A 12,844-nucleotide genomic window follows, 5' to 3' on the forward strand; every position below is an offset into this window, starting at 1 on the left:
CTGCCTCATTGTCTCCAGTGCCAGTGGGCTGTGCCTGTGTGGGGTAAGGCGGGGGCACCTCCCAACTACAATACTGTACTGTATGGTATGGCAAAAAAAAATTTCCCTGGAACCTAACCTCTCCCCCCTCCATTTACATTCATTCTTATGGGGAAATTGGATTTGCTTAACATAGTTTCACTTAAAGTTGCATTTTTCAGGAACATAACTCCAACGTTAAGTGAGGCGTTACTGTACCAGATTTGTTAAAGTATTTATTGTCCTTCTTTGTGGTTGTGTTTATGAAATCTGATAGCAGATAGTTTAGAGGAATAAAATATAAGCCACATGAAAATAATTAAGTAGTTGAGAAATCTTTTGAGTACAAAAGGGCCTCTTTGCGTTTTCTCTTTTGGCTTAAGGGGGAAAGAATTATTTGTGTGGTTAAAGAAAGGATTCTTACCGAATGCTGGAAAACATCCTCCACTGAAAGAAATATCATCAATAGCAATGGTGTCATCTGGTCCCCGGGCCTCAAGTGTCCCTTGAATGACAACCTGCATGATGTTTAGCAGCAAGTTAGGAGGAAATGCCCATTCATGTTGTCTCTCATACATAAAAAGGAAAAAAGTATACCTGTATGCTGCAAACTCCCTGAAGTTGTTATATTACGTGAACTAGCAGTCTAATCACACAAGAATATATACTGTAGAGTTTCTACTGGAAATAAAGAAGTCCAGGTCATGCAAAAAAAAATTATCTCAGTAGATTAACGGCCTGGCTTTTGATCACTAGTGTGGTTTTTTTGTCACCATGGATATACACCCTAATCACACTTTCAGGTCAAAAGCTAAGTTGACTTTAACCAAAAGGCCCATGCAGACCACAATAGAATGTATTCCTTTCAGAGGAACTAAGTCAATTAGGATCATAGTGGTTAAGAGATAGAAAAAAAATTATTGGATTATCAAGTCCCGCCTTCCACCAGGGACTGGGGATAGCAAGTGTGCTTTTTTTCATTTTCGGAGTTTACCAGGCAGAGATCTGGAGCAGAGGCAGGACAGCTAATGCCATTCCAGCCTGTAAACTTTTATCAATGGAAGATCCAAGACTGCATCTTAGGGAAAAAAAATGATCAGCGGTCAATCACTAACGCCTCAAAGGAGATATTCTCCTATCAATTATACTGTACCATTAGAGCTATGCACAGATGTCTTGCATTTCTGTTAGTGATTTAGGGCTAGATTGTAATCCAACCTAAATGGCCACACAGGAACATAAGGAGAATAAGACCACACAAGCACACTTCCTCTGTACAGCCTTCCCTCCTCAGGCCAAGTGGGGAGAATAGGGCTGCATATCCAGTATTCCTTCACCAGAGAGGTCAGCAAGTAGTGGCTGGAGAGAGGTAAGAAATGGGTAGAACCTAGGCTTTGCTGCCTCCCCACCATGAGGGGGCCACTGCAGCTGAACTGAGATTATGGTGTAGGAAGAGAAGTAATTTGCTATGGACAAGAGGCAGCAGCAGATTATTTTTTCCCCTGGGAACAAGGTGGGAGTGGCGATAAGGAAGTAATTCCAACACTGAATCAAAGTTCCCTGGGCTCCTTGGTGTGGTGATGCTACACCCTGCCCTTACAGAGGACAATATCTAAAAGCACAATCTAGTCTTACTATTAAGTGTCAAGTTGATAATACTAAATCAGCAAAACTTCCAATATTAGTTTTAAGTTCAGGGACAATTTTATGGACTGCTTGTACAACTTAATAGTACATTAGGCATGCAAACCCATATTTTGAAATTTATTTATGCCATAGGTTATTATATTCTCAACTAGTGTGTGCTACCTATATTCCAAAACATTTTGGGGTAATACCACATAGGATTTCACTGCGGAACCATGGACATGATCATTATATTTATTCCTTGCCTTGCTCCAGGGAAACAACGTTAACTACTCTAACAACAAAACTGTAATCACATTAAGTTTTTTAGGCTCCGTCTGAACTACATAGGCAACGGTATGGCATGTGTACCCATATGAGCTGTGTACAACAAAGCCAAATATATACACATTCAAAGCTGAATATACAGCTAAATTTGCCAAAACTACATTGAGTTAGCCATGTCGTGTATATCCCAGCCTCTGCAATATTGTGGAGAGTAGGATAACTAGTGACCATTTCCCCTTATTAATACTACAGAAAAGCCACAGCTAGCCAAACAGGGAGCAGCTGCCTCTTCAGAAATAACAGTGTTGTTCAGAAACAGTGCCATTTTGTGAGTTTATATTAGAGCTGGCCAAAAAGCATTCAGATGGAACAATTTTCTGTTAGAACATATAGTTTCATCAAAATCTATATATTTCTCAAGAATACATCTATCTTGACAAAATGTTCTATGGGAGAATACCTTTCTCACTTCAGTAATGTGAATATGTTTCATTTTGATAATATCAAAACATGGTTTCATTTTGTTTTGAATTATATTGAAATAGTTTTAATATTCTATATAATTGATAACTGACAAATGTTATTGAAATATTCTGATATATTGTATATATTTTATACTATATTATGTTTCAACATTATCAAAAGGCAGCATATGTTTTAATTGCAATGTTTCATTCTGATTTGTAGTGAAAACAAACTTTGAAATGTGAGATGACCATTTATGATCATCTCTCATGTATCCATATATTGTACAAAGAAGTTTAAATATATCAAGTAAAACTTGGGTGAGTTATGATGTAGTAACTATAATCATATATTCAATTTTTCCCTTTTTATTTATTATAAGGTTTTAATTATGCCTCCAAAAATGTTATTCAGCACAGGATCATAACTTGGAAAATAAAACAAATATATGAGTTTAAAAATGTACAAATAAAATAATAAAACAAATGTTTGACCATTTCACAATTAGTATTGTGTATGTGGTTGAATTTGACTGGCTATTCAATAGGCTCACTTTTTTAACAATTTAAACCACTGTCCTGATTTTACCCCCCTGACTAATCTGAGTAGAGATGGGATGAACTTGCATGATTTGGGTAATATTAGAGCAGTAATGTCTTGTTTTGGTTTTGCAAAATCAGAGTCAGTTTCAGAACCATATTTTACAGAATTACCATATGGGGTATTCTTAAATGTTGTGCTACAGCTATCCCCCTTAAACACCCACACACAGAATTTTTGTGACTAATAATAATAATAATAGATGATGATATCGGGCATAAAAACAGTGTGCACGCTTACACATATAAAAGGAGATACCCTTAAATGCACCTATTGAGTGCTTTCTAAAGTAGTTGACTCTGATGACACCTGATGACCAACACCTTTTGGGCCGTATCCACTAGTACGCTCTGACTGCTTTGCATCAGCAAGGCTAAGCAGCCATAACGCTGTTTTAACTGTTTGGCCAAGCTGGGTTTACAGCTGCTTTGTGTCATTGAAGTTGCACAAAATACCTGATGGAAATTGGTTAATCTGGTCCTTATTTTTTAAAGACATGACAGATGCCTTCTCTGGGGAAATAGATAACCTCAGTGGACTCTGATATAGTGAACGCTGCATAATTTCATAGGAAATAGAAGCTCTAGGTATTAAACATATGCATATGAAAGAAAGCTATTGCGGAAAGAAAAAGAACCTTGCTGAGAGTTCAGCTATCTAAGGTATGTATACGTCCTCAGTAGTCTGGTTGCAAACTTCCTCTCACAGAATCTTTTAAAGAATACTTTTAACACAGTGCAAGATGTTACAAGAGCATCACCTCCCTGCAGCCTAGCAAGGCAAAAAAGGATAGCAATAGATCACCAATGGTTATTGTACATCACCGTACTTTAATAGCAGCCTTGATGATTGGTATAACCAAAGGTTCCCATGGGGTCATATATGTCCCAAATTCCTATGAATCTTTTAAAGATGTACTGTTTTCATCCAGTGAATGGATTATTTTAGATTGAATAAATAGCAGCATGGGCAAATTTTTAAGTTTGTGGAATTCTGTACATGTTCAGTTCCTGCATATTTCCTTTCCTTTACCTTCTTGCCACTGTTCTGACACAAAACGTTTCTGCTATTTGCCCAGTATTCGATACTGGCTTGGGATATACAGGAACTTGTTTTATCTCCTAATATAAAACTGAGGAAAGGAAAAAAAAACACTACTGAAAATGTACTAGTGAAGGGCTTGATACAAATGATCTCAGAGGGAGTAGGTTCAATGCCAATTTTAAACCTTTCTATTTCAACAGTGCCAATTCTGTATTTTTCTCTCTCAAACTTGGCTTGAGTTTCCTACTCCACGAGGAAAACGATAGTGTTAAATGCTTACTTCACACCTTCCACTACTGTTTTGTTTTTTTAAAATGTTATAAAGGTCTTCTTCACCAATGGCAAAAACTGTATCCCCCTCTCAATTCATTTAATGCAATAACAACTGAACTGATTCCCCTCAAAATTTGAACAACAAATATTTACCTGTTCCACGAGACCAAGCTTGGAAACATTCAGCCCAAAAGGCTGAGGAAATCATAATAATGGAAATGCGTTGTTAAGCTTAGCAATAGCATTTGCTGCCGTAAACATAATGAATGCATCAAAATACCTTCCTACCAGACCTATTATTGCTAGCTAACCGTGTAGTGCCAGTGGCCACCAGCATGTAGGCATTACAATGGCTAAGATTATGACACTTTCTCTTTTTCTGTGATTGGCAGCTCTGGTTTGTATGGCTGAATCCTCTGCACATGCTGAATCCCAGTGAAGACAACAGTCTTCCCAGGCAGGCAGATCCCTTTCTGTGCAATCAGACTGCAGGAATGGGGCCTAACACACCAAATACAGAAGCAATGACAAGTATAGGACTGAATCACAGGGACAGTACCCACCATCCCAATCACATTTATTCAGAGCAATGCTCTGCCTCACAAAAAATGGATCTTATTTAATATGTAAGACTTGTAGCACAGAGTAACTACGGGGGAAAACACTGAAGAAAGAGCTCTGCTAGCCAAAGGATGTGCTGAGTTCATTCTGTGATGGGCAGCTTAAAGAGCTGCAGATCTCAATACATCAGAACTCCCTGTAGTTGGCAATAAGCCAGTATGGCTATTGACTAACTAGTTCACAATGGTTATTTTTCTACCTTTCATTTTTGCACGAGTTTGGTACTCCTGAAAAATCCCATCTTGACAGCCCTGTAGACTGAGGTCCTCTAAGTATCCACAGGCCAGGTTCAGAAAGACATTTGCACTGCAAGATTACACAAAAGCTTCTGACAATATGCTTCCCTTTGGGACCGGAGGGATCACTTCCAAGGATGAGAGGGTACTTCAGTGCTGGAGCTAGCCCACTGGGGACCCTTAGCAAAAATATCCCCCTGCACGCACGCACGCACACACGCGCGCGCGCACACACACACACACAGGCAAGTTCTTATAATAAAAAGCAAATGGGTGAGAGGGGTTTAAGTTGCTTGGGGCCCTAAGCAATTTCTTAGTCTGCTTATGCCTACTGCTGGCTCTGCTGACAGTTCAGTCTCAGTGCCTGTTCAGACCCTTGGCCACTCTGATAAGAGTCCTAAAAGCAGTAACATGTCAACAGTAATAATGATCTGTTTTATAAGATGCACACCTGTCCTCTAGGAATTGGACTGTGACCATCAACTTATTTCACAATGACCCCCCAAACAGCTATCAGAAGGTTAAAATGTTTGCTAACCAGTAAACTGGTTACAATTACAGGGAAAAGATTCCATATTCTATTAACAATTCCCTTCTCCCCTTATTTTTTTTAAGTCTCAAAAAAGAAGCACGGGAGATAGAAAAGAGAATGTAAGGCTAGATCTTGATCTCCAGCATGAAGTTGCACACCATTGGGTATCCACTAAGGTCAGATAAGCCCAAAAACTCAGTGCTGCACTGCACATGTGCAGTGGGGAGTTGTGCCTTAGTAAGTTGGTGAGGCACACAGTGCTTTGAAAATGTAGGTGACAGTAGCCACTTTTACAAATCACACAGTGATGAGTGTTCTTCAGCCTAAAGGCAAAGACCTCATGAAATGATTTGATTTTATGATTGCCGTGGACAGTAACAGTATATTTAGGTTGACCAGGTGTCCCAATTTTATAGGGACAGTCCCGATTTTGGGGTCTTTTTCTTATATTGGCTCCTATTAACCCCCACCCCCATCCCGATTTTTCACATTTCCTGTCTGGTCACCCTAAGCATATTGCATAATCAGGCATTTGGTCAGAAGTATTACAATGCAGAGACTTACTGAGCTCTTATAACCAGATGGTCCTTACCTGAAGGGTAAGCATAATAGCCAGTTCCTCATAATAAACAAGCTAGGAGTAAAATTACCCTGATATTTTTTAAAACAGTATTCTGCAGAACAGTGAGAATACATTATGTATGATGTCATTTTGTAACTATGATGCTACCCCTTACTGTGCTAGTGGTCTGCATAGATTAATGTATAAAAATGTTGATACTAATTGAGCAAACTTTTAGAAGGTTACAGCAATTGAGAACTAGTGAAATGACTGCATAAATATATTGTGTAACAAAGTCTCAAAGTAGACTAAATATTGTAAATATTTAATCACCTAGCAAATCTCTATAGAAATTCACAGCCAACAAATATACAAAAAAGCTCCAGTCCATCAAAACAGTTAACTTCTTTGGGGCCTGAAAGAATACAATAACTAGTCTCAGCTCCAAAACAAGTAATTGTTATGGATAGGTTCCAATTTATGATGTTATAAGAGTGATTGTTCTGTATAAAATCTGAGCACATTTTAAGTGGGTTTCAGTTTTTAGCTTCCACGTCACCACAAGATGAGCTCAAGCAATAATAAATGATACTGGTCTCGAATAGCTAAAATATGTATCTATCCCTTCTTTGATTCACATTATTTTCCAGATCTAAGATAATTTTTATATTTATCTTCACACAATATGCTAATCTCCCCATTATAAATATACATTGTAGCAATTTACAAACCTCAAATTTTTCAGTGCTATTGATTGTGATCACATTTGTTCTCCATTGGTTTTGTAGCCCTCCTGCTTCTTGCCAGATGTTTTTAAAAGTACCATTAGAATGTGTTTGGAGTCCCACCATCAATATTCCCCTCATTTGACCAATCCAATAGTAAAATGCAATCTAGGACAAAGAAAAGTTCTGATTATTCCAGAAAATCACAATGACAAGAATATAATGAAAGGAAGGTGCAGTCCAAATACCTGGCAAACGTGTTTGCTATCAGTAGGGAGGAAAACTCTGCTCCTTAAAGTTGCAGGAGATGAGGCCACTTCAGAGGACAATAAGAGGAAATAGGCTATTTAAAAAAAGAACAAGAATAAAATAGAAGGTTTAAGAACCAGTGGTATTCTAACAAATCTATAGAACATACCAGAAAAAATTACATTATTTGGTAATTAGAAAAGGTAACTGAATGGGAAATAAATAAATAATTACATTGAGGAGATTTATCTATAAATAGATATAAATAGGACTTTTTCCAGGATATTTTTTGTGATATACATTACAAACTATGTTAAAAGAATAAGCAGATATTCAATATTCTGTATTTTACTCACTGTTCAATATGAGGACCCAGGCCTTATTGACTGTACACTTTGCAAACCCTGCTCTGAAGACAGAATTAATAACTCCCTCATGAGCTTCTATGATGCGTATTACAATAGTATCTGAGTGCTTCATAAACATTAATAAATTTATTTTTACTACACCCCTTTGAGCACAATCCATCCTGTCCACAGAATGAGGCAGCAGTTCTGTGTAAAAAATAGTTGTAATTAAAGACTGTATCATTAGGCATATGCACAACAGGGCCAAATTAAGGTTGCACAGATAAAAGTTAAGAAATGTTGGAATTAAGGTTGAGTGCATGACTTATTTTGCAACTGTAATAATATTCTTTTAATGTGGTTTATTTTTGTGCACAATTTTCTAGGTTTGTAAAAATGCATGGACCACTTTGTCAGTAGGTTTTACAAATATTTGTTGACAACAGAGGAAGAGAGAAACTCAGGGATCTCGGGTTCCTTTCCAGGCTCTGGAAGGGATGGAACTCTAGTGAGTACAGACTCTTCTGACCATCCCCTCTAGCCATCTCCTCAACCATGACCCTCTTCTATCTCTCCCCATATCTTGTCTCTTCCCCTGACTCCTCATCACAGTTCCATTCTTCTCACCTAGCCTGTCCCAGGCTCTTTGCCCAGCCAGTCCATTTAATAATAATAATTTAATTAATGGAGATATCTTATCTCCTAGAACTGGAAGGGACCTTGAAAAGTCAGAGTCCAGCCCCCTGCCTTCACTAGCAGGACCAAGTACTGATTTTGCACCATCCCTAATTGGCCCCCTCAAGGATTAAACTCACAACCCTGGGTTTAGCAGACCAATGCTCAAACCACTGAGCTATCCCGCCCCCTCCATATGTCCTCCCTCACGGTTCCTCATGTGATCTCTCTCCCCTCCCCTTGTCTCCAGTCACCCAACCCCAGACTCCTCACATCCCTCATCCCCACTGGTTCCTAGTTCCAGTTTCCGTTCAGAGGCTTCTCATCTAATGTTAGTGTCTCCCCTCCCTTTCCTCCCTCCCCTCCTTGTTCCCGTCTCTTTACCCAATCAGTCCCAGCTTTTTCCTCACATCCTGGCCTTTCATTAGATCTGTCTTCCCTCCCCAACATCTCCTTCCTCCCACCCCACTGATTCCCAGACCAGCCTCCTTACCCGGCCAGTCCTAATCTCCCCTCCCTAGCTCCCAGTAATAATTTTGCCGCCCCTAGTCCAGGAAATAGTTTCCACACTGGCTCCACCCCAACTCCGCCCTTTTCCCGCCCCCATTCCAATCCCCCCCCAAAGTCCCCGCCCCCAACTCCGCCCCCTCCCTTCCCCTATTGGATCCCTTCCCCAAATCCCCGGCCCCGGCCCGCCTCTTCCCCCAGCGTGTGGCATTCCCCCTCCTCCCGCCTCCCTCTCTGCCCCGCAAAACAGCTGTTTCACAGCGCAAGCGCTGGGAAGGGAGAGAAACAGGACACGGTGGCGCACTTGCAGAGGAGGTGGGGCGTGGAGGGGATCTTCCGCCCCTGCAAATTTGCTGCCCTAGGCCTAGGCCTTGTTGGCCTAGGCAATAATACGGTGCTGCCCCCACCCCAATTCCCATTTTCCCTCTCCTCCTTACCAACAGTCTCCTGTTAGTGGCCGTATCATCCCTCAACCCCCCACCCCACCCCCGCATCAGGCTCTTGTCCCCTTTGCATTTGAATCAAGTAGCTTCCTCTGCCATACTTTCTGAGCCCAACAGGGCATTGGCAGCACAGGAGATATCATCTTCATGCTCTGTTCCCCTGCCTGGCTCAGCCTGCAGCAGCACAAAGATGCAACTTTAGAGAAAGTTCTGCTCAGTTCCAGGCTGATAGGCATATGCCCAATGCAGATGGAATTTTGGGGCAATTTAGCTATAAAGATCACAAGATCACACTGAGCATGTGTAAAAACTGTGATTTTTTCAGTGGCTCAGAAACTTGGCCAAATTTGGGCAGATTTTCATGGGAATGTCAAAAAGTACATCCCTGGCACAAAGGCCACCCCCCTGTAAAGTTTGAAGAACCTGCTCCAAAGCGTGGGGGAGTTGAGCAACTCAAAGAAAAGATCGCCAGAATTTTTTTAACATGAGCAAAACTGCCTATTTTCCCCTAGCCTTGTTCTCAGAAATAACTGAGTCGATTTGGTTAAAATTTTCCATAAATGTTTAACCTGAGGCAGACACCCAGCATGATACGATTCAACACAAACAGTTAAAGTTTGGCAAAGTTATAAGCAACTGAAAACAGGGTCTTATAATGGGAAGTGTCAGGTAACCTTAATAGGAAGAGTAACCAGGCCTCTAGTAACAGAGCCTACAATCAATGGGAGTCCTTCCATTCATTTCAATGGGCTTTGGAGCAAGCCTGAAGTGAGATTCACCCAGCACTTGTATAACTCTCAAATAACTACAAAAAGAACAAGAGTACTTGTGGCACCTTAGAGACTAACAAATTTATTAGAGCATAAGCTTTCGTGGACTGCATCCGAAGAAGTGGGCTGTAGTCCACGAAAGCTTATGCTCTAATAAATTTGTTAGTCTCTAAGGTGCCACAAGAACTCCTGTTCTTTTTGCAGATACAGACTAACACGGCTGCTACTCTGAAACCTCTCAAATAACTGTTTCCTTAACTGTGTTCCAGAAAACCGCTTCCAACCTCAGTAATAAAATGGGTCACTTTTTTAAATGTGGGATGTTAGCTTAAGGACACACAGAATGCAGATTTTGTGGAAACCACTATATCTATAAATATATATATGCCATCGTCTTCCATAGGTTTCAATTTTTCTCTTTTAAAGCGAAGTAAATAGAGAAAGTAAGTCTGACACTTTTGAAGCCTCAGACTCTAGTAATCACGATGTTCTGATCGGTTTAATTAAAAACAATTTTAAAACAATAAAAAAAACTAAATTTTCTTCCTTTTCCTTTCATACCATTCATTTGGCAGATCTTTTAGGCTACATATATTTTGATATGAACAGATTAAAATTTTTTTAGAATGATCCATATCTTGCTTATAGTTACTGTGCACTGAGCTTTTGCTGACTTCATACATTGATACAGCACACCTCTTAATATCCCAATTGATTTTCAAAATAGGCTACCAAAACATCTCTCATATAAACAGATTGATTATTTGATTAATAAGTATAAAATTCCAGGTGACAGCCAAGATTAACTCAGAAAAAGATAATTAATCAAAAATTGTAAGTCATGATTATTGAATGGATTTCCTATTTCACGAATGAGGGAAATTGCCTGTAGGCTGCACAGCTTAGATTTATTGATAAAATTCAAGATCATTAAAGAAATGGTGGTCAGGAATATGCTTAAAATATATATATCTCAAGAGGATGCTCTGTGTTTGTGCTCCAGTGCAAACTTTGCTAAAATGGTAGTTTAATACGGTCCCAACTGGAACTATACAGGCACTGGAGGTGCATGATCCTGTTGGTGCTCCCAAAGTAATTGGCCTCATCACAAATACAATATTTTCAGAAACACAAGATCCATTGAAAGGTGACAACATTTGCTTCTCCCAATGCAAAGCCAGCTCTACTGGCTGGTGCAGGGCAGTGACCTTGCTTTTGATCCATCCTTGATATCCCAAAGCAGGTGGTGTATCAAGTGCAGCAGGAGGAGCTAGATTCATGGAGTTGTGTGGATCGGGGTCTGTGGACCACAGGTTGATCGGTTTATAGATCAAAAATGCTTACTAGGAGCCACCCAGAACAGTAATATGAATATCTGAAGAATAGGCCCACACTTTCAGAAAATGCTTGCAATTGTGGTTATTGCACACCAAGTGACTAATTATATAAATAATTGCTCATTTGGAAGGGCCAAATAGGCATACACTTTTGCCCACGATAGACCTAATATTTAAGAAACAATGTGATTATAAACAGATAACTAAACATCTCTGGACACAAAAGATTCTACCTCACACAACATAATTGCAAGCCTTTTGTTCAGTGCCATTCATCCAACATGACATGAGTATTTTAAGTTGGTGAAATAAAACAGGTGGGAGTTCATAAAGACATAGTTATTCCTTTTTTAAAATATAGGGGACCCTTACCAGTTTTATTCCCATTGTGGTCAGAATGTGGAGATCCCATGTTGCTCAGGCCATTTCTCCTAGTCCATCCAGTCTGTAAGTGCCCATCATGCATCATATTGCAAAGGTCAGTTTCAAAGTCACATGTTTCATAGGAGGAACCTAATCAAAGAGGCCTGTTTTCAGAAACTGTATGCAGTAAAGGTTTGACTCATTAAGCAAATATATAATGCAACCATACCCAGAGAAATAGATACAAATTAAATTATAAATTGTTAGTTAGTACTAAGGCTATGATTTAGTCACGGAGATCATGGCAGTCACTGATTCCATGACTTTACCAGACCTTCGTGAATTCTTCTGCTTCACCTGTCAGCAGCTGAAACCGGGGCTGGAGCTGTAGCTTCAGCTGGGGCTGCCCTGCAGCTGGGGCTGCAGCCGGGCCCCGAGCCCCTGCCCCGCAGCGGGGCAGTGTGCTTTTGCCCCACAGCTTATACGATTATTTTTAATAAAAGCTCATTTAGTGCCCATGACCTGTCCATGACTGTAGGGGGCCAGGGTGGCTGCCCTCCGAACCTGAGGGTAAAGGGCCTTTCCCTCAGCCTGAGTGGGCGGGGCCAGCCCAAGCTTGCTCCACCCCCCGGAAGGGGAGGGGTGGAACAGGAAGTATAAAGGGCGGGGCCCTTAGCTCAGTTAGGGCAGCACCAGGGAGGGAGGCAGACACAGGCCGTGGGCTGCTCCCTTCAGAGCCTGCTGCCACACCAGGGGAGGCCCTGGACCTGTGGAAACCTCACCTGGAGGACGGACTGGGGCTGCCAGGACTGCCCGCTGCCGAGTACCCAGAGGAACTGGAGGAGTCGGAGGGGGAGCGGGAGCTGCCAGCAGCCGAGTACCCAGAGGAGCTGGAGGAGCCTGAGCCTGAGGGGGAGCCGGAGCTGCCAGCAGCGGAATACCCCGACGCACTCACGGGACCAGAGGGATTCGGGCGAGCAATCGGGTAGGAAGTAGCCCAGGGACAGAGCTGTACAGTGGTGAGTCTATGTAGCGGGACGACCCCGCTGACCCAGTGGTGGGACCCTCGTTCTGCCACTGTCAGGGCCCTGGGCTGGAGCGCAGTGGTGTAGGGTGGGTCGGCGCTCCCCTACCCGGCAGAGCCACGCCGGGACCTTTGCCGG

At 41.2% G+C, this 12,844-nt stretch overlaps 1 protein-coding gene across 1 annotated transcript in view; it reads right to left on the minus strand.

Annotated features, from left to right (window-relative positions):
• Nucleotides 1–12,844, minus strand: part of LOC117871502 (MAM and LDL-receptor class A domain-containing protein 1-like) — a 46,392-nt gene that overhangs the window by 26,338 nt on the left and 7,210 nt on the right. Inside the window, exons 2-5 of the mRNA XM_034759341.1 lie at nt 11,691–11,831; nt 7,239–7,333; nt 6,997–7,158; nt 443–536 (exon numbers count right to left, since the gene is read on the minus strand). Of these exons, the coding sequence (XP_034615232.1) occupies nt 443–536; nt 6,997–7,158; nt 7,239–7,333; nt 11,691–11,831 (492 nt within the window). The remainder of the gene's footprint in view (nt 1–442; nt 537–6,996; nt 7,159–7,238; nt 7,334–11,690; nt 11,832–12,844) is intronic.

The sequence above is a fragment of the Trachemys scripta genome, chromosome 2 (assembly GCF_013100865.1).
Source record: "Trachemys scripta elegans isolate TJP31775 chromosome 2, CAS_Tse_1.0, whole genome shotgun sequence".
NCBI lineage: Eukaryota > Metazoa > Chordata > Testudines > Emydidae > Trachemys > Trachemys scripta.